Source organism: Alternaria hordeiaustralica, assembly GCF_023758085.1.
Source record: "Alternaria hordeiaustralica strain BMP 2776 chromosome Unknown scaffold_2, whole genome shotgun sequence".
NCBI lineage: Eukaryota > Fungi > Ascomycota > Dothideomycetes > Pleosporales > Pleosporaceae > Alternaria > Alternaria hordeiaustralica.
The window spans coordinates 945,280-971,883 of NW_026056774.1; the positions used below are offsets into that span (position 1 = coordinate 945,280).

Here is a 26,604-nt window from a genome sequence, read left to right on the forward strand (position 1 = left end):
CACTCGCATACGAGAATGGTGAGGGATGCGTAGCGGAGACTTATGACTGATGATGGTCAGTCTCTAGTGTCGTTGTGAAACCTGAGTTGAGTCTTGCAGCATACAGTATATATTGGAGCGATAAAATCTTTAAACCAGATCTACGCAGAAGGCATGATGATGCGTTAAGTTTAAGATGACTATAGAAGAAATGCTACCTGTTTCTCTAGCTTCTGCTGTGTCACTACGGCAGTTCTGACATCGGATTTTCGTAACCTTGTGCCGGCTCGGGCTGTCTATCTCCAAACCATAAAAGGCTTAAGCAGTCCACACAAACGCCTTAACAAGTAAGCAGCCTGTGTAACGCACATACTCGTCATAAATCTGTCTTTGATGTTCTATAGGGAACGAGACTGTCAAATTATCATACATCATGTTGGGCATGTTGCGCTCAGCACTCAAACGTCATTGTTAAGTCAGTCATGCTATCAATTAATTGCTGTCGTGATAGTTTGTTTGTTGCTTGAAACTCGCTAATCACGTAGTACACGGTTTGTTTATAGGTCGCAAACGAACCTTCACATATAACTGTGTCGCACTACAAGCCAGCACCCTCACCATTATTTGATCATCAATATCAAGATGTCCACACTAGATCGCAACCCAATCTGGACCACCACGGAACTAGAAACATATTATGATTCTTTGCTCGACATCCACAAAGCCCTGAAGGATCACCATGGTTGTCAAGAGGTTCTTTGCGAGCATTACAGGAAGGATCGCGATAGACTGTTCAGTGAATTCATGGCATTCCTGGTCCGTATGGTAGAACATTCGCGAAAGTTTCTTGAGGAGATCGAGGGAATGATAACGAAAATCTGTGGAGACGATCCACCTACCCAAGGGGATGCTCCAGCAGGAGATGTTAGTCACGAGGACGGTCAAGGCACTACTTAGATAGAAGCGAGACAAGCGGAACGACAATGCATGTGACAGCGACAAGCAGTATGCAAGCAGCCGCGACGTATCTACAGTAAAAGGTTCGGGGCATAGTCTTACGATAGCAGATACTAGTCCATCTCAGCCATCCTCTTCCCAATTCGAAACTCCAGTTACCGAATGAGGCCCGCAATCACCTTTGCCGAAGTGCAGCCATAGTCGAGGTTTAGATACGATAGTCGCAAATGAGGTGTAGCGACAGTTTACTGCAGGGAGAAATTACGGTGTGTGGTGGTGACCCCAAAAAGTAAACTGGCGTGAAGCCTCGCAGAGTGTAAGAAGCAAATACAGAGTCTCTCGCGCAAGGTTATCTGATCGACGTGTTCGCTTACAGAGCTAGCTCGTTCGAGAGACACCGGCTCGCTTTGGGGTAAATGGTGTTGGAGGGTCTACTAGAGTTGGTGTGGACCCTAAGTGACCGAAAAGGAAAGAAAGGGCGAGTGTGCATGTGCGTCATGGCGCTAAGAGGGTGATCATATCTGGGCAGTCACGACAGTGCATGCACTTTGCTCATCCTCATTCAGACTGCTGCAACGCGTGTTCACCGCTTGCGCAGTACAGACGTGACTGGATCCGCGTTAGGTCTTTGTAGATCTCGTGGACTACGTGCGTAACCGCAGAGTCTGAAATGACACTATCGTTTACCCTTCTCGCATACAGAAACATCCTTTTTCATTCCTCGAAGCGAAGTCGGCATGACGATTACCCTCCATCACTTGGCGGATACGTTTTCTCCGATGAAAAAATAATCAGGGTGGGTGAGGAAAGACGCTGTGGCACTGGTACTGCCGAACCAAAATGCTGAGCCACCATCAGTTACCGCTTTACAAAACGAATGTCAAACGGCCAGCCAAGATCCGGACCTAGGCGATGGCACCAGCCATCGTGTCGCCAGTATGCAACACTCCGCTGTTGTTGAGAGAGGTAGGCGTGTTGAGAACTTCAAGACCACCTTCGCTTCTAGCAGACTGCACGGCTCGCCCACGTAGCCTGCATCGCGCTCATATATACGCTCACATACATGCCGAATAGATTTAACACATCACTATCGCCCTCGCGTGTGTACCATTGTTCTTCGGATCAGAAACCACACGATGTTCAGCTTTCGTGTACCAGTCTTCGCATTGCGAGCCATGTATCTAGATTCAGGTTCTTTCTCGTTGCTTGTCTGAACAGCAACGTGGAAACAACTCAACATAAACCACGAGCTGAAGAAAACTTAGTGGTAGCGACTCACTCCCACATGTGCTCCAAGCGAGTCACAGTCCAGCTAGGTGTCAAAACACCAAAATCCTAAATATGGGCAACTTCATTCGCTCGCCAAAGCGCACAGTACCATGTGTTCTGGACACCTGCAAAAATAAAGATAGCCAGTGCAAGAGCCTCCTTCAAGCCTGGACCATCGCCTTACCCCGAATTAAACGTTTTACCCTGAATTTACGGATGAGAAAAGAACAAGTACATGGCTTCTAACGGGGAAGCAGGAGGACAGTGCGAGGTAAGTCGTTCGCAGCGAATGTTTCGGAAGGCGAAACAGCTGGAAGTTCAGCTTCAGGGTCTTTAACTTTTTTGTTCCGATCTGTAATCCTAAATGTGCTAAGGCCGAGATCGAGCGAATGTGAAAGCAAAGCCGCGTCAACCTTTCTCGTCAGCGATGAGAGCAAGTATACTTATGAAACAGACGACCACGCAGACAACACTCAGACCTTGATCACTGGTATCATCGTGGCCTTAGCATAAAGTTTACCCTCAATAACCCTTATCAACAGACCTACCATTCCTCAACCGACGATCACCAACCCTCGGTACCATGCGTCCTCGACTGGGTCCCCATTCCTCTCCCCAATCCTTGCGCCGATACCACTCCGCGACCTCAAACATGCAGTCCAACATGCCGAATCTCGCCATGCATCCCTGGTCCCTCTTCCCTCGCTTACATTCCAAACTCTCCTCGCAACACGCACCACTCTTCACCGTCTTCCATGTACACTAGCCCTTCGGGTACGTGGCCAGGACCTGAGCATGCGCCACGGCCTAGGAAGATGACCAGGGCACCTGTCGAGTATCCCAGAATAGACCGATTTGGTAGGGTAGACAAGGGGAAAGGGAGGATGGTATGGGATGAGGGCCGGGTCCGTGGCAGGCCTTTCAGTGTTGAGTTAGTGCCGGCGAGGAAGATGGAGGGGCCACATATGATGAATCATACTAGTCAAGGTAAGAGTTGGAGTCATGACGCTGCGTGAGTGATACCTCTTGGCTGCACTGTGGTATCAGACACTGATATGTGCATAGTGAGAAGAGGCGACGAGGTCGTCCCAATGCTAGCGCACCTACAACCCGAGCGTCTAGTATGAATCCAGATGGACGCGAGCGTGGTGTTCTCAGTACTGCTACTGCTTCTGTCAAGAGCGAACCAGAGACACAACCACAACCAAGTCTCTCTTCTGCAGGAGAGCAGATGCAGCGAAAGCACATGATGGAGCTCGAGGAAGAGGAACACCAAGAAAGGAAGAAAGCGAGGATAAAGAAGATCAAGTCAGCGTGTACTCGCGTCATTAGAGGAATTCTGCGTAGGTGAGCGAAATCATATCGCTGTGTCACAGTGTTGGTAGATGGGGCGTGAGGATTGTCTTCCGGCTAAAGGTCAACCTTGCTTGCTCCATAAGCGGGCGTGATCGTGAGAGTCACTCCACATAATACCACCATAACGCCACCTCGCGGACCTCTCGAGAATCAGCAGGACCACATAACGACAAAGCTGTTCCTCTCCGAAAGGAGTGTATAGATTTCCCTTCCATAGGACACACCTTTTGTCATCAATACAACGACAGTTTACCGAACACCCATTACATCACCAAAGACACCTCTACCGCTCTCACAAGCAAGACCTAGATGAGATGCAACACCACTTCCACATCCCGCATCCGCATTTACACATGCACGTCCCGCATCTGCACGTGAAACAGCATCTAGATAGGTGGCTGGCAGATGTCGCTGAAGTCTACGGCCGTGCTGCTTGACAAAGAAGCTGAAATGACGGCAATGACCGAGGCAGGCAAGTAACAAGCAAATCGCAAAGGTACCTGCGCTCCATCCTAACAACTCGCGATAGCAACGAAATGAGAGCTGAAAGGTCCTGGTTTGAGGTTGAGCGAGAACCCGCGTGTTGAGTTGATGTTCTCAGGATATCCCGGGCAGCCAGGCACGACAGGCAATCTAGATCTATACCCATGTCAGCTCTAGATCCCATATTTGCAATTGTAACGACCAGCTTCACTTTGACCTTGTTTTGCCTTCTCGCCATGCCTTCTCTCGCGATTTCAAACGCGCGCACAAGACACCGATCTCAGCGAGAGAAGATGAGGAAGTCACGATCGAAAGCATCACATCTAGACCTAACCACCATCTAGGCCCTCCCTCAAAAGGGCAATTACTGAAAGGAGAAACCTTGGAAGAGAGAGAGAAGGAAAAAAGGTCCGAAGAAGGTTCCGCATCCAGACTGCCGAAGAAAGGTGGGCGACAAAAGAACAAGTTTCACCGAGACGACTTGCGATAGGGCGGTGGCTGTCCAGGTGGTTACAGTAGCCATGCGCCACGTCTCTGCTGTGTACTTTTTCGTTCCTTTGTGACCAGGCATCTTCCGGTCGATCCACCCTGCACTGTGACGCCCCGTCATCGGGCAGAAAACAACATGCAGCAGACAGCGGTCGGTAGAAGAGCCGAAACATATATGAAGTCGCACAAATCTCCACCTGCGCCCCTCTAAAGGGGCGACGAACGACTGCCCTTTGTAGACTAAAGGTACGACGTCACACATAGATTTGCGCTACGCCGGTGGATCTGGCCGGCGACCAAGCGGGCGGGTAAATGCACAGGGCTGCTATTCTCATCTCTCACAAATCAGGATAGCGATTCGCGATATTGTAGTATTGAGCCGGGGGTGGAATCCTGCCATATCCACTTTCCACTCGTCGGCGATCTACTGTGGAAGAGTCACCACAGTTGGGCTGCGGAGTTGGGTCGATCCGGACGGGGGTGTCGAGTCAGTTGACATGGGCAAATCGCGATCTTGAACATGGGAGTTTGTGAAGATTCTCGATAATCCGTTCATACGAGGAGGTTAGGTCGCCGGCCTGCTGGATTGCGACAGGGGTGTGAAAGGGCGGGAACGTCATTGGACTGGGGTTTGCTGATTTGGAAATGATGCCTGACGGTTCGGCGAGGCTTCGTATAGTGGAGGCCGTGGTGTTCGCACCATATTCCCCAGAAGGCAACTCCAAGATGTGAGGCAGCAGGGTACAGAGCACAGAGGCATCGTGAGGTCATGCTGCGAATGCGAATCGGGCAGAATACATTATGACGATGATATTGGGCCGCTGTTGCAGTGCGCAGGCGCGATGGATGATGCAGAGCGGGTCTATTCAGGAAAGGGAAGGTGTCGTGTGTTTGCACAGCTGTTCTACCAAGGACCCGAGAGAAGTGAGACGAGCGTTGGTGTTGATGTCTCATAAACGTTGCTGTCATACCTGTCTCTCGCATTACGTGTCTAAGTAAGCCTTAGCTTTAGTATTTTTTAACTATAGAAATTTAAAAAAATCTTAACTTAATAACTAAAGTATACTATAGTTATATACTACTAGTACCTAAAAAAATAAAATAAAACTTTATAAATACTATATTATTCTTTCTTTACTTACTTATATATAAAACTCTAAAATAGTAGTATAATTAAAGCTTTATATTTACTTAACGCTATTAAAACTTAGCTCTAATAAATATAAACTATTTATTATCTTTAACTTTTTTAAAAAAAAGTTTTTTAACTATATTACTAAGTATAAGTTTACTATTAGCTAAAAGCGTACTACTAAGCTATAAGTAATTACTATATATAAAGTTATAGTTATTTATATTTTTAATAATACTAATAATATTATTAAGCGCTTTATACTTATAAAGCTAAAAGCTCTTAAATAACTTTATAATAAATTTCTTACTAATAATACTACTACTAATAATAAAAAAGCTATTAAAATGCTTATAAATAATTTTTAAAAAAAAGTATAAAAATAAGTAAAATTTATTTTAGTTTTAGTTTAAAGTAAGTAAAAAAAATAAAATTAAGTAGACTAGTAATTAATAAGCTTATAGGTATACACTGTAACGTCTTCTGCAGCGTAACATTAGGCATGTCTCTCGCACAAGGCTGCATTAGTCCCGAACGCGAGGTACACAGCCAAATGGGTGCCTGGTTCGCGGGAGGGGAGATCAGATCAGATTGCGTAACTGGACCCAGCGCCCAGGACAAAGGGCTTATTCGTTCGGTCGCGTTCCGGAGCGACGAGCGGCCGTGTATCTACAGCAACTGTCGGCCTCTCAGGTGGGACATGGTGGGCGCCAGCCACAGCGAAGACGTCCTGCGCGCTAGTCAATCTGGGCAGGGGGCATCTCTGGCTAGCTGAGGATGTCGCGGACACCGAAGTCGTGGCGCCTGATTAGAAGATGGTAGACTCAACGTTGGATAGCGATGAAAGTCCACATGGTCTATTGCCCGTCTATTGCCTTGGATAGAGGGCTGCGATACTTTGACGGACACGTCGCGTCGTGTGTTGGCGATGATGATGGGATAATGTGACCATGAATAAGGTGAGGCTTGGCAATGATCGCCAGGCAGCGTGCGAGTGCAGATTGGTGGAGGGCCCCGCCGCAGGGCGGCCCAGAAGTTTGTTCCTGCGTCGCATCCCGATCAGGCATCGCACCACGACTTCCATGCATCTTCTCAGGAACAGGCTTTCCGCATCACAGGTCACGATCTCGACATGGTTGCGAATCCATCGTTCGGCGCATGGGGCGCGCCGCGCTAGGCAGTTTGGTGCTTTTTGCAACAGCTGTCAAATACTCATCTCACCGCCCTTGGCGTCTCGAAACATGCAGTTAGCTCTGCGTCCGTGAGGTGAGGGGCATACGTCCTCCCAGGCCCGTTGTCCTACGATGACAGGCAGGCGGTGAGATTGGGCCAGAGGCTGTTGTTGTTTCGAAATGCTGAACGTGCCCAGCGGCCAGATGCCCACTGTGCTTTTGGTTACAGAGTCTCTCGCTTACCTACTCCAGATTGAGACGTTGCGCTATCTACGTCAGGTGAGCTGTCAACTCTAGCCTCTATGCCGGCGTGAGGGCTGCATGCTTGCGAGTATAGAAGATTGACAGCAGACTGCGACGAAGGAGCGGCTGAGGCGTCTGGTGTGCATCCCAAAGCGTGGCTGATCGGCGCACGCGATAGAATGCAGCAAGAGGGGTTGAGGCTTGAATTATGCCACGTCTGCCGCCTGCGATAGGTCCACTATACGAGAGCGCCATGCCTCTAGAGATTGTGGAGTTTGTGCATGGCTGAACAGCCAGCCCCTTGGCTCAGTACACTAGGATCTGCCATGGGGCCCCTGCGCAGACGGCAACTAAAAGCAACGAACGCTGATCTGGTCTGAGCGTGAGAGGTGACGGAAACGGTAGAGCCGCAGCCATGTACCACGTTTTTGGGCGCGATCCCTGGGGTCAATCGGCGAGCGCGGCGCTATGGCGCATGCTGGGGTGGATGCCGTCCTGATTGCTGGCTAGGATACCAAGTGACGCTCGGTATATAACACTTGAGCGCCCTAGCCTTTTGGTTCAGTCAAACTCAAAGTCCAACAGAGCAGCAACTACCAGCCTTACATCAAGACCCTCGACCCCCAATACAATCAAAAGCACCCATCGGAACATTCTACCTACCACCAACCAACATGTATCAAAACCTTGGACGCACACCCAACTGGGATACTTGCTTCAACCAACTCCAACTCACTGAGGAGAACCTGCAATTACACACCGCTACACACAAGAAGGTATGTCTTGACTTGAGAACAGTTCATTGGTTCACTGCTAACAATGTTAAAGGTTGACAGCGCTTGTCAAATGGATGACCAACTCTACTACCGATACGACGGTGACTTTGCCGAGTCAGACGACGGCAATGTCGAAAGCCAAAGAGAGACCATCGCCTTGAGGAGAGCCGCGTCACTGGAGGTGTTGAAGGCATACGGTGGATGCTTCGCTTCCGGCTTCCTCGCTCTTCAAGAACCCCTCCCATCACGACCAAAATCGAAGCTCAGGTCATACGAGAGCGCGTACAGCGTCGACATGTCAAGAACCGCCTCAAACGCCACATCACTCGAGACAGCCTCAACTAGCTGGAGCAGCAACATCGATACGCCACGACCAGACTCATCAACTCTGGGCGTACCCGTGCAAGAAATGGAGAAGGGATCAAAGTGGAGCTGGAGAGGCATGAGGAGGAGCCGAAAGCAGGCAGCAAAGAAGCTCGAAGTTTAAAAAAGTCATCTATTAACGTCGACCAGCTGGTCTTGCATTTTGTTTGTCTGCTTGCGTGTTAGCGAAGGCGTTGGGGTTTACGGATACCATTCAAGACTGCGCAACCATCTCTTTTGTCACGATGCCAATGGCCGAACTACTCAAAATTCTACGAAAAAGCACGACTTTGTAGTGTATAATGTATATATCAACAAAAGACAGACTCGACGAGTCGTTTGACAACCCCCACACTCTCCTACCTTGATGTTTGCAACTTGTGTGCTTGTGCAGTGCTTCTGGTAGGCATCCGAAGACCGGCCGGCGTGCAGACGGCCGAGCTTGGAGAGCCGGAAGTGAACATCAGACGGAAAAAGTCGCATGTTCGATGAGATCCGGAGACGGCCATCAGCAGATGCACCGCAGGTCGACGGACATCTAGATCTGCTGACCTGGTGGGGTAATATTAGGCGACAGCCTCAGCTGGCTCTCGAGCTATGTGTAAGAGGGAGAGTAAGTTCTGTTCGGAGGTCACGATGGAGTTGCGGGTGAAGTGCGGACTGCTGGCTCCCGTGGGGGAAGGCCTGCAGGCTGACGGACACGCAGCGCCTGACCCCGGCAACCGAGCCAGTCACAGCAGGCGCGTCGCTCGAGGAAGGTGCGTCCGGAGTTAGGCAGGAGAAAAACAAAGACGCCGCACACAAGCATTGAAGCTCAACAGATGAGATTCGAAACACGCGGATTGTCGAGCGAGGACATCGTGCCATGACGTACTGGTGGGGCACTATGATGAGGCGGCAAAGGTCGGCGCGCGCGTGCAAGTCGCGACGGTGATGAGGAGGAAGAAGTACCCCAGGGGTTCAGGGCAGCACCGGGCCCTCTGGCAGTCTTCGCTCAGCATCATCATGCCGCCTGGCTGTCGCATTGATAGCAGTCACGCCGCCTGCGTCTGGCACGATGCAGCTGCTTCACCGCCTGGTCTGTCATTGCCTATCGTGATAGCAGACCCACCACTGACGCCTGCTGCTATGCCTTCTGCTGCCATCGGCGGACCTGCCGGCCTTGCAGCGCTCAAAACTGCTACCTTCGCCCGTTGCATATCCATCTTTTCTCTCCAGTCCTACGCTGCACCCGCCACCTAGACTAGCACTACCAGCATATCGTCGTGTGACCGCCGCCCGCCGTTCCCTAGGTTCTGAAGCATCTTGATACAAAGGTGCCGCCCCACCCCCACCCTCGCCGTCAACCACCCTCAAAGCTAACGCTGACCAGTACCTACGCCATACATAGCACATCTTCACCACCACAACACCTACTACCACCACACTCCTTGACTGGTGTCGTCGCCCCACCGCCCCCGTAGCATGAGCTCGCAATCTTCCAAGCCCCGCCGAACCTCGACTGTTCTCGACCCATACGCTGCACCGCACGTCTACTATGGCGAGAGTCACTCGAAGAAGCATGCCAGAGCCCGGACCTACTCAGCCGTGAGTACCGCGCTCCTTCCTCCTTCTAATGCCATGACGGGGCTGATTGAGTGCAGAACGTAGACAATTCCACGCGTAATGCTCCATTGGCCGAGGGCGCCATTGCTGGTCGTCGCATCAGTCACGGTACGTACCTTCCACCGCACCCACGCCGCGCCATTGGCTGACAAGACCAGATGAAATCTCCCTGCAGCCTCGCCGCTTCAAGATAAACGTCGAGGAGACGCTCCGCCAGCTTCTCGACCGCGAAGATTCCGACGGCAACTACCAGATCACAATCGACGACAAGGGTCCCAAGGTACGATGCTCTGCAGTAACACGGAGAGCATGGCTGACGATACACAGACCATTTCTCTTGGTACGCTCGGCTCCAATGCCTTCAAAAAGCACGATGTCCGCGGCACCTACATGCTCTCGAACCTGCTCCAGGAGCTCACACTCGCCAAAGACTACGGCCGCAAGACCATTGTGCTCGACGAATCGCGATTGAACGAGAACCCCGTAAACCGCCTGAGCCGCCTCATCCAGTTCTCCTTCTGGGACGGCCTCACCCGCCGCATCGATGGCTCCAACATTGCAAAGGTCGGGGTCGACCCCAAGGACTGGACAGACGACCCACGTCCGCGTATATACATTCCACAGGGCGCGCCTGAGCAGTACGAGTACTACACCCGCATTGCTCGTGAACACCCCGAAATGCGTCTCGACGTCATCTGGCTCGACAAGGACTGCGACAACGACGATTATGTGCGCGACTTGAACAAGGCACCCGGCCTGCTCGCCATTGCTATGGAGGAATGGATAGATCCAGAGACGAAGAAGAAGGACCTGAGAGGCCTGCCTTTCGTCGTCCCTGGTGGCCGTTTCAACGAGCTTTACGGATGGGACAGCTACATGGAGTCGCTTGGTCTCCTCGTCAACGATCGCGTCGACCTGGTCAAGTCCATGGTCATTCACTTCTGCTTCTGCATCAAGCACTACAACAAGATTCTCAACGCGAACCGTACATACTACCTCTGCCGATCCCAGCCACCCTTCCTCACCGACATGACTCTGCGATGCTACGAACGCATCAAGCACGAGCCTGACTCCAAAGAATTCTTGCGCAACGGTATCCTTGCTGCCATCAAGGAATACCACTCGGTTTGGATGAGCGCGCCGCGCTTAGACCCTGTCACTGGACTCACCAGGTACCGACCTGGCGGAAGAGGTGTGCCACCCGAGACCGAGGCCAGCCATTTCCACCACGTCTTGATGCCGTATGCCGACAAGCATGGTATGACATTTAAGGAATTCGTCGATGCATACAACAACGGAAAGGTCAACGAGCCTGAGCTTGATGATTATTTCCTACATGACCGCGCTGTGCGTGAATCCGGCCACGACACCTCCTACCGTCTGGAGAGGGTCGCAGCAGACCTCGCCGTCGTTGACGTCAATGCGCTGCTCTACAAGTACGAAGTCGACATTGGTCGATGCATTCGCAACCATTTCAACGACAAGCTCGAAATTCCAGAGGGATTCCGCACTGGCGACATGAAGCCTGGTCATATTGAGACTTCTTCCACATGGGAGCGCCGCGCTAGAAAACGCCGCGTTAATGTGGACAAGTATCTCTGGGACGAGGAGGCAGGCATGTACTTCGACTATAACACTGTCAAGCAAGAACGCACCGGTTACGAGAGTGCCACTACTTTCTGGCCCATGTGGTCCGGTCTCGCCACTCCGCGTCAAGCTAGCATTCTTGTCGAGAAGGCTTTGCCTAAGCTGGAAGCCTTCGGAGGACTTGTTTCGGGCACAGAGAAGTCGCGCGGCAAAACTGGCCTTGACCGCCCCAACCGTCAGTGGGATTATCCATTCGGTTGGGCGCCGCAGCAGATGCTTGCCTGGGTCGGTATGCAGCGATACGGCTACGATGCGGAAGCCCAGCGTCTGGCCTACCGCTGGCTCTTCATGGTCACCAAGGCATTTGTTGACTTCAACGGCGTTGTCGTTGAGAAGTACGATGTCACAAGGAAGATTGATCCTCACAAGGTTGAGGCCGAATACGGTAACCAAGGCAGCGACTTCAAGGGTGTTCCTCGCGAAGGGTATGTTTCTTCTCACATCATTTGACTAGTTCATGGCTAATATGTCACAGCTTCGGATGGGTCAACGCAAGTTACATCTACGGTCTCACGCTCCTCAGTGCACACCAGCGTCGTGCTCTCGGTGCTTTGACCGATTGGGACAGCTACGCCAAAGCCATGGAGGACCTTGGCATGATGTAAAACGACTCCCGCTTACTTTGTTACGACTTCACGAGATGCATCTGCATGAGATGTTGGGTCTGCTTCGTTGTTCGTATTAGAGGCGCAGTGGAAAATGAACCTTGGTTGCGTTCATGAGGTTTGTGAGCGTGTCTGTATAGGGATGAGGTGGACATATTAGCACAGCACGTGTATTGTTTGCAGAAGGTGAAACTGATGGGACTTTCGGTACGGTACCAGGAGTCGATCTCGGCATGATCGCTTAAGCTATACCTATGATCAAATGAAACACATCTTTAACTGTCCGTTGTCTCGCTTAGCTTTACTAGTAAGGTTTCATTTTATCTCATTTCACGTCTGCTTGAGAATTACAGTACTTAACAGGAAATGATTCGAGGTCCCCGAGCATTTCGTTCAGCCTTTCCATCTAGAGATTGTGTGGGTCTCCTTCGTATGGCTTCTGCGACTCAATCGATGCCTTGTTCCGCGCCTCGCTCTTCTTCTGCTCCTCAAGCCTGGCCTCGTCCTTCTTCTGAAGCTCCTGTAGCGAAGTCTCAAGCTCGGCAATCCTCTTCTTATCCTCTTCACTCTTATCATCATCCAGGGGCATGTCATGATCAGAGTACGCGTTCCAGAGGATGTCGTACTTTATCTTGAGTTGGTCGAACGTCCAGGAGGGGTCTCGTTTGATAGGTGGAGTGGTGGACATTTTCTGCTGCTGAGGAATCGGTAGATGATAGTCGATGAGACGAGGATATGAGAGCCGACTGTGTTCTTTATGTGCTTTCGCTAATATTTGTGCTATAATGGCAAGCGACGTACGTCGTTAAGTACACGCGTGACATAGCAAACTGTGAACAATCGATTCGGTTGTGAGGAGTTACTAGATTAGACTACCCTGCACGTCACCCGTCACAGTATAGGATTGTCGATCATCTGATTCCCCAGTCTGATTCAGAGCCCCTTTCTGATCTTACTGAGGCGGTCCATCACACAACGGCGGCGAAGCACTAGGTTCCTTAGGCGGAACCTCCCTCTTCCCCTGCACCCTCTCCGCCTTGACAAAAACCGGTATAACACCCCCAGTCTCAAGCGCAAACGTCCTGTGTCCAAGCACCTCCAGCATACTGCCAATTGCTCCCGAATGACTAGTAAAACTCAACCACACATTCTCATCGGAAGCGAAAACATCGTCCAGGAACGTGGCTAGGCGGTACCGTCTTGCGGACCTCGGTTCCCGGTATCCAGCCTCCCAGAGAAGATCTTCGTTTGAGAATCCGGGTTCAAAAGTGAGAGGTGGGTCCGTGAAGGTAGCTTTGATGTGCGAGGCTGTGCTGCGGCGATCGCATGTGTGTACGCCGAGGGCTTCGCGGACGAGCTCTTTGATGAAAGGTTTGTAGGGGTGGGATGACGGAAGTGGAAGGGACTTGAAGCTCAGGTTTGCTGTTTCGATTGTACGGGTTAAGGGTGAGACGTAGTAAGTTTGTGGAGGTGGGATGCCGAGGGGCAGTTGTTCGGCCCACAGCTTGTTCACGGCGAGAGCTTGGTCTTGGCCTACAGTTGTGAGGTTTGCGTCCGCCCAGGTTATGCCGTCGTAGCCGTCGAGGGCGGCATAGTAGCACTTGATGTTTATGTTAACATCATGTCTCCTTGATGACATATGTCCGGAGAGGAATGATCCAAGAGAAGAGAAAGGGTAGTAAGGCGGATTAAACTTACGTCCCAAGCTTTCGTCCCATACTTTGTCTCTGCAACGTTATGCCAACCCTGACCATGACGACCCAGAAAGAGCACTTTGTAGCTCTCGCCATCTTTCTTAGTGGCTTCCAGACTAGCCACGTATTTCTCAAGACGCTTCCATTGCTTTTCTTCGCTGCCATCTTCTCCCGGGTAGGAACGATCGATCAGACCAAACTTTTGTGTCTTCTGCCACGGATGTCAGCCAGCTACCTTGGATGCCAAATCCGAATGATGAGAATGAAGCGACGGGATATAGCGGTATCGCGAAATGCATGGTTGCGTGCAGAATATCGAAGATAAGAGTGGAACATACGAAATCAAAACTCTTGTCATCAGTCTCATCTTCGCTCTGCATGAAAACGCCCTTCTGCACCGTGTACTTGAAGTGGTAGTCCAACGCCGGCTCTGCCGGGACAGGAACCGTGGAAGTTTGATCTGTAGTACTCATGCTGAAGTAAAACAAGAAGATGAGGAGGATAGAGAGAAAGACGATGGGTCTGGGAGAGGTTAGCGCAGGCACTCTCGCGGGAAAGTGCGCAGGTGAAGTTGGAAGGCGCAGTAGGGCTGAAATGGGCAGGTTGTTTACATGGGGATGCCGACACCACAGATTCTTATTTTGTGCGAGTATGAGGGTATGAGCATAGTATGGGAGGGTCTCAGACTATCATGTTATTGCTGTGTTGTGAAGGTAGGCGACAGGCTTGATTGTAACGGTGAGTCGCTAGCTAGCACGAGCCAATCATGTACTTGGCCGCATCACGATACATATGTCGGTGCACTCGAATCTGTCTAGCATCGGGCTCTAAGGGGTGGAGATTCGCTCGCCGCATGCGACGATACAACTGAGGGATTTAGTGCGATGCTGCGCATCATGTAGCTTCGATGATGTCAATTGCATGTTCAGAGGCAATGTATTGCTTGCGCGTAGATCGTAGTTTTATCTAGTTTCTACAGCTGCTCAATGAGACTGAGCTACAAAGCCCGCGCAGTACAGGCTAGGCCGTAGCTATCGTACGCTGTCCACCATTGTGGTATTCTACCGTGATGTCCATCAAACGCCCATCCCAAGCCCGCTAATTCAGAAGAGACTTATCGCAGCCGAAGCCGACTTTTAGAATCGGAATGCATCGCAAAATCGCAACCTGAGCGTGTCCTTGCGCCCGGTCTGCGACCTTAGCAATGACCCGCTCATTTCTTCTTCGGGAACTTGGGCTGCCCCATCTTGTCACCCCGTAGGATGACGTTGAGCACGCGCTCCATGTTTCCTAGCAGCTTCTGGTCTGGTGTTGCTGTGCCGCGCTCAAAGTCTGCGATGATGGTGGGTGTGCTGTTGCACTTTGTGGCCAGATCCTTTTGCGTCATAGTTGTGCCCTTGTCGTTCTTTGCCTCGGAGCGCGCCTTAGCGATGGCTTGGCCGACGGCGATACCAACGGTCTTGGGCTTGACGATGTCATCGGAACGGTCAACTTTGGTGAGGCGCTGGCCTTCTGACGAAGCTCCCTGTGGCTGGTCGGTTAGTATTGTTTTGAGTGAACTTTGGGAATCACGAAGAACGAAGTTGTTAAACTAAGTCGGACGTGCAAGGAGTACTCACGGCGTTGGCAGAAGCGAACTTCTTCTCTGTGGCGACGATACCGCCGCTACGTTGGGCAGCGTTCAGAGCTGACTTGCCCTTGACTACGGTTTCGCGGGGTCCGGCGGCGCCACCACGAGTGCGGCTGCCGATCTTGGTAACGGAGTTCCAGTCGTCAGACATCTTGAATGTGGTGTTGAGGAGTAGAGGGGTTGAGGTTGTGGTTGTCGGGTGCGGAAGGCTGAGTTGGGCGCAGATGTGGGGTGTCCTCTTGAAATGGGTGATTGTTCGTCGATGGATTTATCTGTCGGCGAACGTGGAAGAGAGGAAATGTAATGTGGATGTGAAGGGCAATGTAGTAGAGATGATTGAGCTTTTGCTTATGTAGAGGCCCAAAGAGCAATGTGTGAGCGCGATGAGTCGGAGCGGCAGGTGAGGTCACCGCCACGCGCTAAACTCGCTTAGGACAGGGTCTCTCGAAGCTTCCACGATCGCTTCAGCCCTTCAATGTTCTTCCGCCCTTCTTTCACCGAACAATCACTACATTCAACGTTCGTTTGCGATGTCTAACACGAGCGCACTCATTGTGTGTCACAGCTCATCGTTGCTAGCTACCAGTCCTTTAAGCCAGCCGCTGTGTTTGGATTATAGGTCGTTGACAAATATTTCTCTTTCGCGTCTCACATTGCGCTCGACAGAGTGAGCAGCATCGACGCGTCTTTATCCTTTGGTACTCTGTGTACCTACAACCTCTTCAGTATACGTCGTCCTTCCTTCTCGATGATGGACTCGTTTGTCAAAAGCAGGAAGATCAGCTACCAACTCGTTCCAAGCCCTTTGCTTGTACTTTTGACCGAATGCTTGGGTGTCTGCTCCTTATGGGCAGGCGCTGGTGCTTGGGGCGGGACATATATAAACACAATGGAAATGTGCATCAGTACATTGCTTCAAGTTTTCATTGATGAGGTACATGTGCTCGGACGCTTAGATAAAGTGTCTATATGTGCCCTGATCGCTCATGAACTTTTGACAAAGGCTCGTCTAATCTTGACAAGCACCCAACCCGACCGCCGGAACGCCATTGCATGCATGCAGCCATATCGAACCATATCAACCATTCTTCGTGAGGTCATACTATTACAAGTTCGACTGCGACTGCGCGACCTCCCGCTCAACCTCGTACATGAAGTCAAAGTATGGCTTGTCGAAGTGGTGCACACGCACGTAACCGTCCTCTCCTCCACTGCAGTAGCTGGTTCCTTGTGGGTGTACCGCGACGTAGTTGAGAGGACCGAAGTGACCACGCACACGACCAATCTCCTCCATGAAAATCTTGTGGTAGAAACGTGCCTCGAATTTTCCTTGACGTGCCGAGGTTGTGGTGACGTCCATAGCTGCTTGTCCTCCACCAAGGATAACGTAGTCCTTTACGGGTGTGATCGCGGCGGAGTTGAGGGGTGTGTCGGCAACGTATGATTTGAGGACGTTGAGCTCTTCGACGTCGACGAGCTTCGCGGTCTTGTCCTTGCTGGCGGTTATGAAGTAAGTTCGGTCGGGAGCCCATTGGATGTCGGCTGCACACTGTTAGCTTCCATTCCAGCCAAAGAGGTGTGGATGACACTCACTGATTTGCATGTCTGGCTCATGAACGTCGTAGTTGGAGCTGAGCAACTCTCCAGTCTTGCCATCCCACTGAGTTATTGAGCCGTCCTCGTGTCCACTGATGATGTATTTTGCGAGGTATGAGAAGCCAGCGACTGTCGCCTTGGACTCGTCGCATACGATCCTGAGCAGCTGCTCGTCCGACTGTTGCGCTTCCGGGTCGGGGTTGATGGGGTAGACGCAGATGGTGGAGAGATGACCTGATCGCTTCTCGGTGACACCAAGTAGCTGTCTGCCGTCTGGAGAGAACTCGCAGCGCTTGATACTGGTGTTGAATTCCCAGGTGTGGAGAAGCTTGCCCGTCTGCACATGCCATAACCTCATGGTGTTGTCTGCTCCACCGGTAGCCAGAAGCTCAGAGGATGGGTTTACGTCGACCGTCCATAGCGCTCCCTGATGTCCGTGGTATGTTCCGATTCGCTCGCCGTTGTGTGAGTCTGCGTCGCATCAGCTTCTCTTCGCATTCCTCTTGTACAGGTTGTTTACTAACACCAGGCGCAAACGACGTGGTCCTACAAAAATCAGATTCCGCGCATCAGAAGACCGGGAGGAAAACGTACCTTGGATACGGAGAAAATGATATCTCCATCTGCGTTGTACTGTATGCTATTAGTTTCCTCGTCCCTCATCCTACGCACAGCGCATGCGAACCTTGACTTGCGTGAGCGCACGCTCGTGACCGGAGAGAAGAATGGGCCTCATGTTTGTGATGGGTGTGTGGAGGCGGGGTGGTGTGTCGGCTTATATGTGGCGGGCGGCGTCTCGAAATTTGGGTGACTCTTGTGCATATCGACGTTCAGCGGGCGAAGTGGGCTGCTTGGCGCTAGCCGACTAGCGGCTTTGTCCCGCAACCATAGATGAACGCGTGCTGAACATCATCATCCCATCTCCGCATTGACTCAGATGTTTATTACAAAAGCCTAGTGACTATACACACTGGAGTGGACACTATTCGGGACTGTACCTGGCTCAACGATGCTTCCTGAGGTGAGTCACAGCGGATTTGCTTTCTTTTCGGGCAGTCATACATCAGCAAGGGGTAGGCTGTGTTGCGTACCAGGAAGCAGCTTGTGAGTCACAGATCAATCGTTCCGTAAGATGTCACCATGCTTTCGTTACTCAGTGATTGAGCTGGCAAGCTGGTAAATCTGAGTCAGGTACCTTTTATCACCTCTTACACCATGTGCAAGATGAGGACGGGCGCGTTCTCCCGCGGCTGCAATCTTGTCAAGCTGTCAACTGCTCCAACCCATCATTTATACTGCTGGTTCAAGTGCTGGAATTGGCACCGGGTATCTAGGCTTGATGCCAGTCAAAAGCCTCGAAGGTGTTCACAAATTACAGATCACTATCTCGCCGGATGATTGCAGTCACTGATAAACAGTCTCACCCGATTTAGGGGAAAAGCTGAACATCATGCTACGTTAACACTGCATCTTCTTGCTCACCTGCTATTAGCTTATTGTAGGCTGCACGCTACAGGCCTGTTCGTTATTGTCTTTGTATGAGGTGGCCGGTTCAGGCGCATGTGTGGTGTGCAGTGCAGTTTCTCTTCTTCATCTGTTGTGTAATCCTTATACTTTGCACTGTCACATTCACATTCACCAACGATGCTAGCGTCGCGCTTTCCGTTTGTTGCGAGCGCAGTCTTGGCGCAAACGCGCTGCTCCTTCCACCTCGCGGTTGACAAGCCCACAATACTCCAGCGCGACTTCCCAAATACGCCAAATTCGAATCGCGGATCTCGAGACCTTCTCATACAGGAAGGGACACTGAACAGGTTTGCAGACTACATCGACATGAAAACAAGCGAAGCAGCTGCCTAACCTCGATGTAGGCTCCACATTGTTTAGTTCCCCACCTTCAATATGGCTTCTGCAGCGCTTCCTCCCTCTATCATTACAGCTACGCTAGGAAGACTCAGGCCTTTACCACCGGACAAGTACATCATAACCTTGGGCCAAGGCAGCGATCAGTTCCTCGGTACTCCCAACGGTTACAGCGCTACGTATCTACCACCCAGGCTGTTCCAAGCTGTCGGCGCAGGTCGAGGTCTTGTCAAGAAGATCACATGGGCCTCGTATGGCAGCAGACCCGAGTCTTGGTTCTTCGTCTGGGAGCCTGAAGACGGCACAACGCACTTCATGGTCGGACCTGATGTCCCATCGGCGCTGAAGTCTTTCATCCAGACCATCCAGGATTCCGAATACCTTCGGTCTGGTCTCCGCGTACAGCTTGGCGCCGCAGACTCGTTCGTAGCATGGTCGGGTACGGTGTGGGCATGTGCGAATATCCCAATTCAGCTACAAGCCAAGCTACAAGAGGGAAGTTCTGGATTCCGCGAGGGCAACGGAATTATCAACGGCGAACTGAGGGTAGCCCGTACGCTAGATAACGTCCAATGGAATGCCAACGGGTCATACTATATCAAGAGCGGGGACCGTCATCTCTGGAACTTCGAGGCCAAGCTCATGAGAATTGAATGGAACAAGCTTTGGGGAGGTCTGGAACGGGATGAGAAGATGCGCAAGATCAACGAAGAGCTCGCTGTGAGTATGCACATGTGCTATCCTATATAGCGACTAACATGTCCCAGTACGTCTTCATTAGCCCGCATGCGGAAAACGGCGAGACCTTCGTGTTCATCAAGAAATACTCGGTAGGGCTGGACGCGCCGTTCGTTGTTGGCTTCGAGAGAGAAGCTATCCACACCAATCTGGAGCATACCAACAACACTTCTACACCGAGCAGTTCCCGTTCCGGCTCGGTCAATGGCAACGAGTCCGGCGAAAGCAAGCTTCCTGCGCCCGCGCCCGAACAGCGTATGCAGCACATACCGGGAAAGCCAGAGGAGCCTGTACCCTTCCAGTGGGCAACCGTCAAGAAGTCTGGGCGACCGCACAAAGCAGACAATTGGGAGGTAGAGCTCAGGAAAGGCGAAAAAGTCAAGGTCATCCGCGACGAGGGTCGTGACTGGTTCATAGTCATCAACCGGAAGGGTTTCAAGGGTTATGTGCACGGCTCCTGGATCGAATTTGGCGATCTCACAGTCCACAAACACCCCAAGGCAGTATACATCCAGTTTCAGCAAGACCTACAGACGCTCCTCACACCCGGCCAGCTACAGCAATTCCCAGCGATGTCAAGCTATGTCGACGAGTGCACTAGGCTGGAATGTCAACCACTTAAGGAATCGGTCTCGGTATCTTCATTGGGCATCTGCTCTCACGATCTGTCGGCACTGCTGCAAGGTTCCGGTAAATATTCGTACGAGTGGCTCAAAGAGACACGGAATCTCTGGCACCCGGACAGGTTTGCCCGCTTCTGCCATGCAGATCAGGCGGAGGATCTCAAGCTCAAAGCAGAGAAAATGTTTGTCATGTATGGGATTCTGATGGATGCGACCAAGGCCTAGAGACTACATGGAGACACGCAAAGTGGGTAACCTAACGTCGATGTAGGCTCGAGAGTGGTCAGTTTTTCCCTGGGTTGATGTAGCTTTGTGAAATATTGCGGACCCGCAGAGTACAGTACATGAATACACAGGACAACCCAGGCGGAGAAGATGATAGCTACAGGCAGGATTGGTTTGGTAGCAGTACAATGAACCATGTTGGAGAAAGTCGCGTTGCTTGTTTTGCCCGTTCGGACCTTAGCACCCTGAGTGGTACGTAATATGTAACGCACACGCGAGTCGCGGAGCAAAAGTTTGGCGTCGGCGGGTTCTGATCTTTTTCCGGGGTCCAGAGTGCTATCGGACGCGCCAGACTGAGTCATTGGAAACATACATAGAAATGCGTATCAACACGTCGCGCCGTGCATCCTAGACTTGGTAAAGATACGCAGACAGGATTGGTAGGACGATGAAAGTATATCCGATCTGCGGCGGACGCGTTGGAGTTCTCGCCCGTGGCTTTCCGCAAGCTACAGCTACCCCGCTGAGAAAATATTGGTGCTCGACTGCTCCCCGCCAACTATATACCGTCGTCAAGACTGCGCAGACCTCCAGGCACTTCTCCAGCACACGCTTCACCATGGCTGGACAGAAGATTGACGGCACCGCCATTGCCAAGAGCATCCGCGAGAGGCTCGGCCAGAAGATCAAGGAGAAGCAGGAGAAGAACCCGCGATACCGCCCGAGCCTGAAGATTGTCCAGGGTGAGTCGCATCCCATTGCGGCGGGCTGATGGATGCAGAGTGCTGACGCGCGACAGTGGGCGACAGGTCCGACTCCAGCACCTATGTGCGCATGAAGCTCAAGGCCGCCGAGGAGGCCAACATCGACTGCGAGCTCGTCCATCTCCCCGAAGACCTCACCGAAGGCGAGCTGCTGTACAAGATCTACGAGTACAACAACGACCCCGCCGTCCACGGCATCCTCGTCCAGCTGCCCCTCCCCAAGCACATCTCCGAGCACACCATCACATCCGCCGTCGCCGACGAGAAGGACGTCGATGGCTTCGGCATCCAGAGCATCGGTGAGCTGGCCAAGCGCGGCGGCAAGCCCCTCTTCACCCCATGCACGCCCAAGGGTGTCATGGTTCTGCTCGAGGAGGCCGGTATCGACATCTCAGGCAAGAACGCCGTCGTACTGGGACGCAGCGATATCGTGGGAAGCCCCGTCAGCTACCTGCTGAAGAACGCCGACGCGACCGTCACCGTCTGCCATTCACGTACAGCCGACCTGCCAGAAGTTGTTCGCCGCGCAGACATCGTCATCGCTGCGATCGGAAAGGCGCAGTTCGTCAAGGGAGACTGGCTCAAGCCCGGTGCCGTCGTCATCGACGTTGGCACCAACTTCATCCCGGACGACACCAAGAAGAGCGGACAGAGGCTGGTAGGAGACGTCGACTACGACTCCGCCGTCGAGGTAGCGTCGCACATCACCCCGGTACCTGGCGGTGTAGGCCCCATGACCATTGCCATGCTGCTACAGAACCTCGTTGACTCGGCCGACGCGACTTTCGACAGGCAGAAGAAGCGCAAGATCTCGGCTCTTCCCATCCGCATCGAAGACCCCATACCCGCCGATCACGAAATCTCGCGGAAGCAGCACCCCAAGCAGATCACAACCGTAGCGAAGGAGGTTGGCATCCTGCCACACGAGCTCGAGCCATACGGCGCAACAAAAGCCAAGGTCGATCTGTCCCTGCTGAAGCGACTCGAACACCGCCGCAACGGAAGGTACGTCCTTATCGCCGGTATCACTCCCACGCCGCTCGGCGAAGGTAAGTCGACCACCACAATCGGTGTCGCGCAAGCATTGGGCGCGCACCTTGGCAGGATATGCTTCGCCAACGTGCGTCAGCCCAGCATGGGGCCGACGTTCGGTATCAAGGGCGGAGCTGCTGGTGGAGGTTACAGCCAAGTCATCCCCATGGACCAGTTCAACCTCCATCTTACTGGTGACATCCACGCCATCACCGCCGCGAACAACCTGCTTGCCGCTGCTATCGAGACGCGCATGTTCCACGAGAACACTCAGAAGGATGCTGCTCTATACAAGCGCTTAGTACCAGCCAAGAAGGGCAAGCGCGAGTTTGTGCCCGTCATGTTCCGTCGTCTCAAGAAGCTCGGTATCGACAAGACGAACCCAGATGATCTGACCGAGGAGGAGATCTCCAAGTTCGCCAGGCTTGACATCGATCCAGAGACTATCACCTGGCGACGTGTGCTAGATGTCAACGACAGGCATCTGCGCAAGATCACAGTTGGCCAGGCGCCAACAGAGAAGGGCCAGACTCGCGAGACCGGCTTTGACATCTCGGTCGCCAGTGAATGTATGGCTATCCTTGCGCTCAGCAAGGATCTGTCGGACCTCCGCGAGCGTCTTGGTAGCATGGTGGTTGCCAGCTCACGCGCTGGTGATCCTGTTACCTGCGACGACATCGGTGCTGGCGGTGCCCTGACTGCCCTGCTTACTGATGCCATCAAGCCCAACATGATGCAAACCCTTGAGGGCACTCCTGTCTTCGTTCACGCTGGTCCCTTCGCAAACATCAGTATCGGTGCCTCTTCCGTCATCGCGGACAGGCTTGCCCTCAAGCTGGCCGGTACCGAGCCTGATGAGGACCACGACGCCCAGACCGGATTCGTTGTGACCGAGGCTGGCTTCGACTTCACCATGGGTGGCGAGCGCTTCTTCAACATCAAGTGCCGCTCCTCCGGTCTCGTACCCGACACTGTTGTCATTGTCGCAACCGTCCGTGCTCTCAAGAACCACGGTGGTGGCCCCGACATCAGCCCTGGTGCCCAACTGCCCGAAGTCTACCGCACTGAGAACGTAGACATTCTCCGTGCTGGTTGCGTCAACCTCAAGAAGCACATTGAGAATGCCAAGCAGTACGGTGTCCCCGTCGTTGTGGCCATCAACCGCTTCGCCACCGATACCCAAGCCGAAATCGACGTGATCCGTGAGGAGGCCATCGCCGCCGGTGCTGAGGACGCCATCCCAGCCAACCACTTTGCGGAGGGTGGAAAGGGTGCTGTAGACCTTGCAGAGGGCATCATCAAGGCCTCTGCTAAGCCTAAGCCCGACTACAAGCTTCTCTACGACGTCAACAGCGGTACAGTACAAGAGCGCATGGAGACCATCGCCAAGAAGATGTACGGTGCTTCCGCTGTCGAGTTCTCAGAGCTCGCCCAGAAGAAGGTCGACACCTACGTCAAGCAGGGCTTCGGCAACCTGCCCATCTGCGTAGCTAAGACACAGTACTCTCTGTCTCACGACCCCAGTCTCAAGGGCGCCCCAACTGGCTTCACCGTTCCCATCAGGGACGTCCGCATGGCAGCTGGTGCTGGATACCTGTATGCGCTCGCAGCGGATATTCAGACTATTCCTGGTCTGCCCACTGCTCCCGGATACCTCAACATCGACGTCGATGTTGAAACTGGTGAGATTAACGGCATGTTCTAGACTTTGATCTTAGAAAAGGTGGACAACCCCGAGTGAAGCGTTCAACAAGTTTCACTCGGAACAATCATGTATGATGAGACGACGATTGGCGTTCTTTGGCGCACTAGGCATGTTCAACAGCATCTGGGTGGGCTTCTTATTCAACACATATTGGGACGGTATGCATAGCGTTTGGTATGGCGTCGAATCAACTTTGACGGTTTCCTGTTCGGAAGGATGAATTATTCACATTGAATAGAGAAGCATACTTTTACTTTCACAACTATCAAGAGGTGTGCTGTCGAGATGGTTGATGTAAACTGCACATGACATACCCCACTGACCCAGCTGATTTTCGTAGATGCGCGCAAGCTATGCTGTGCAAGCGTGCTTGACTGCCACAGCATGTTCTGTTCTCGTGCGCAGGCAGCAAGCAACTCGCATTCCCACACTTATATTAGAGCTATCCGCGTACACATGAACCTCCCTTTCTTCCTCAAAATATCAGACATTCAACAAGATGACCGAAACTCAAATCTCATCAGGATCGACTGAACCTGTCAAACCCACCATGATTGGACTCTACGGAATCTCTGGAAGCGGCAAGTCATATCTGCTAAAGCAACTAAAGAACGACAACGACTTCACACACCAACACTTCACTTTCTATGATGGCTCTTCGCTTCTGGAGAATGTTGTGGAAGGTGGATTGGATGCTTTTAAGAAGATGAAGGATAAACAACAGTACGAGTCCCGCGAAAAAGCCCTCTCCCTCGCTGCCAGTGAGTGCCAGGCGAACGCCAAGACAGGGGTTATTGCGGGTCATTACATGTTCTGGCAGGCAGGCGATAAGGACGAACCGAAGAGAGTGGGTACAGAGAAGGATTGGGCAACTTACACACACATCATCTATCTCTTGGTCGACCCAGAGATCGTTGCCACACGTACCAAAGAGGACAACATCAGAGAGCGCAAACAACTTCCGGTTGAGCACCTACGGAAGTGGCAAGAAGCCGAGATAACGGAACTACGTGCCGTCTGTCGCGATCACGGTATACTGTTTACTACGATCACCGAGACGTCTACCACGGCTTCGGGACAAACTGAAAAGCGACTCGCAGCACTATTGAACAACTTTGAGGGCCACGATGAGGCTAGAAATACGACTGCAGTTGAGCAGGCCGTCAATTCTGCGCTTAGCGACCAAGACAGTCTCGATACAGTGCTTCTGCTCGATGCGGACAAGACTCTAGCTTCACACGATACTGGACTGATGTTCTGGCAGGACGCAACTCTCTCAGGTGGCTCTGCCGAGTGTCCTTTGACTGAGGTCTTCAAGAAGGGTTACTCGTATGCAGCCTTCCGACAGGCCATGCTGCTCTACGAAGAGAAGGCAGACAACTTCGATGCCATATGTGCTAGTGTCGCGGCCAAAGTCGAGATGTACCCCGATATGATCGATATGCTCACACGTGCTGGATGGTTTACCACAAGGCATGTGGACGCACTCATCGTGACATGTGGTATCCGCCGAGTATGGGAGCTAGTCTTGGAACGCAACAATTTGGCGCACATAAAGGTCATCGGAGGCGGATCGATCTCAGACGGCTACGTCGTGACTGGAGAACTCAAAGGCGCCGTCGTCGACCATCTCCACAAGAAGAAACTACGAGTATTAGCCTTCGGCGACAGTCCCCTCGACATGACTATGTTCCATAAAGCAGATGGCGCATACATCATAGTAGGAAATGAAGCCACCCGAAGCTCATCCATGGAGAAAATCCTCGCCAAAGCCATCACCGATAACAGCCTATCCGCCCTCCAGGTCCTCCTCCCACCCAACGTCCCTCCACGTCTTGATCTCGATACCCTACCCAAAGCCGCCCTAGACGAAACAGAACTAGACCACATCTTCCGCGTTCACAGCGATCCATCAACCCGCTTCGTGCATGCAACAAGCCAGCCCCCCGCAAAGCTTCTCATGACACCAACCCGCGACGCGACAAAGCAGTCACACAGCCTACGCAAAGCGCACGAGCAGGTAGGCTACCACCTCGCAACTTCATACCTCAGCACCATCACCGGTCTAGAAGAAATCGCCATCCCTCACGTCCAAGGCGGCCTCACAGACGGCTACCGTTTCCGCCACGAAAAAGCCACCTTGATAATCCCTCTAATGCGCGGCGGCGAACCCATGGCCTTCGGCGTCAGCAAAGCGCTTCCCGGCGCGGCATTCGCCCACGCAAAGGTCTTTTCGGACATCGACCCCAAGAACTTCGAGGGCAAGCGTACGATTATCCTTGTCGACTCCGTCATCAATACCGGCAAGTCGATTGTGGAGTTCATGGTGCCGCTGAGAGAGATGTGTCCACGAGTTCGGGTTGTGGTTGTTGCAGGGGTGGTGCAGGAGGGCGCTGTTGTAGTCAAAGAAGGAGAAGAAGGAGGAAATGGGGATGGAAATGGGTTTGCGGAGATGTTGAGGGATGACAAGGAGTTGTGGGTTGTGGCGTTGAGGAAGAGTGGGAATAAGTACAAGGGGAAAGGGGGGACGGATACGGGGCATAGATTGTTTGGTACAACGAAGTTGGATTAAGGGTGGAATGAGAGATGTAGCATGGGGTTAGAGAAGGGCATGTGAGACTGAGAGAGAAGAGCAGGTAAATCAGAATGGAGTTTGTT

The 26,604-nt window shown here is 52.3% G+C and overlaps 9 protein-coding genes across 9 annotated transcripts; 5 read left to right on the plus strand and 4 right to left on the minus strand.

Moving 5' to 3' along the window:
- Positions 1-7,754: 7,754 nt before the first annotated feature.
- Positions 7,755-8,343, plus strand: J4E84_001782 (uncharacterized protein; the record flags this gene model as incomplete). Its single annotated transcript, XM_049384412.1, has 2 exons — positions 7,755-7,856; positions 7,909-8,343. The coding sequence occupies 2 exons, from the start codon at positions 7,755-7,757 to the stop codon at positions 8,341-8,343; spliced, it is 537 nt and encodes a 178-aa protein (XP_049247768.1).
- A 1,340-nt stretch (positions 8,344-9,683) lies between these two features.
- Positions 9,684-12,076, plus strand: J4E84_001783 (uncharacterized protein; the record flags this gene model as incomplete). Its single annotated transcript, XM_049384413.1, has 5 exons — positions 9,684-9,806; positions 9,863-9,932; positions 9,983-10,104; positions 10,152-11,896; positions 11,947-12,076. The coding sequence occupies 5 exons, from the start codon at positions 9,684-9,686 to the stop codon at positions 12,074-12,076; spliced, it is 2,190 nt and encodes a 729-aa protein (XP_049247769.1).
- Positions 12,077-12,482: 406 nt separating this feature from the next.
- J4E84_001784 (uncharacterized protein) lies at positions 12,483-12,900 on the minus strand (the record flags this gene model as incomplete). The annotated part of the gene is made up of 2 exons (XM_049384414.1): positions 12,483-12,767; positions 12,892-12,900. 2 exons carry the CDS (start codon positions 12,898-12,900, stop codon positions 12,483-12,485), a joined length of 294 nt encoding a protein of 97 aa, XP_049247770.1.
- Positions 12,901-13,028: 128 nt separating this feature from the next.
- On the minus strand, positions 13,029-14,243 carry J4E84_001785 (uncharacterized protein; the record flags this gene model as incomplete). Its single annotated transcript, XM_049384415.1, has 3 exons — positions 13,029-13,676; positions 13,775-13,981; positions 14,109-14,243. The coding sequence occupies 3 exons, from the start codon at positions 14,241-14,243 to the stop codon at positions 13,029-13,031; spliced, it is 990 nt and encodes a 329-aa protein (XP_049247771.1).
- Positions 14,244-14,983: 740 nt separating this feature from the next.
- Positions 14,984-15,551, minus strand: MBF1 (multiprotein-bridging factor 1; the record flags this gene model as incomplete). The annotated part of the gene is made up of 2 exons (XM_049384416.1): positions 14,984-15,295; positions 15,390-15,551. 2 exons carry the CDS (start codon positions 15,549-15,551, stop codon positions 14,984-14,986), a joined length of 474 nt encoding a protein of 157 aa, XP_049247772.1.
- A 954-nt stretch (positions 15,552-16,505) lies between these two features.
- Positions 16,506-17,732, minus strand: TIF34 (translation initiation factor eIF3 subunit; the record flags this gene model as incomplete). Its single annotated transcript, XM_049384417.1, has 5 exons — positions 16,506-16,942; positions 16,994-17,467; positions 17,521-17,542; positions 17,591-17,629; positions 17,682-17,732. 5 exons carry the CDS (start codon positions 17,730-17,732, stop codon positions 16,506-16,508), a joined length of 1,023 nt encoding a protein of 340 aa, XP_049247773.1.
- A 1,166-nt stretch (positions 17,733-18,898) lies between these two features.
- Positions 18,899-20,445, plus strand: J4E84_001788 (uncharacterized protein; the record flags this gene model as incomplete). The annotated part of the gene is made up of 2 exons (XM_049384418.1): positions 18,899-19,579; positions 19,627-20,445. The coding sequence occupies 2 exons, from the start codon at positions 18,899-18,901 to the stop codon at positions 20,443-20,445; spliced, it is 1,500 nt and encodes a 499-aa protein (XP_049247774.1).
- A 619-nt stretch (positions 20,446-21,064) lies between these two features.
- Positions 21,065-23,946, plus strand: J4E84_001789 (uncharacterized protein; the record flags this gene model as incomplete). Its single annotated transcript, XM_049384419.1, has 2 exons — positions 21,065-21,188; positions 21,245-23,946. The coding sequence occupies 2 exons, from the start codon at positions 21,065-21,067 to the stop codon at positions 23,944-23,946; spliced, it is 2,826 nt and encodes a 941-aa protein (XP_049247775.1).
- A 499-nt stretch (positions 23,947-24,445) lies between these two features.
- Positions 24,446-26,518, plus strand: J4E84_001790 (uncharacterized protein; the record flags this gene model as incomplete). The annotated part of the gene is made up of 1 exon (XM_049384420.1): positions 24,446-26,518. The coding sequence occupies one exon, from the start codon at positions 24,446-24,448 to the stop codon at positions 26,516-26,518; it is 2,073 nt and encodes a 690-aa protein (XP_049247776.1).
- Between the last annotated feature and the right edge of the window lie 86 nt (positions 26,519-26,604).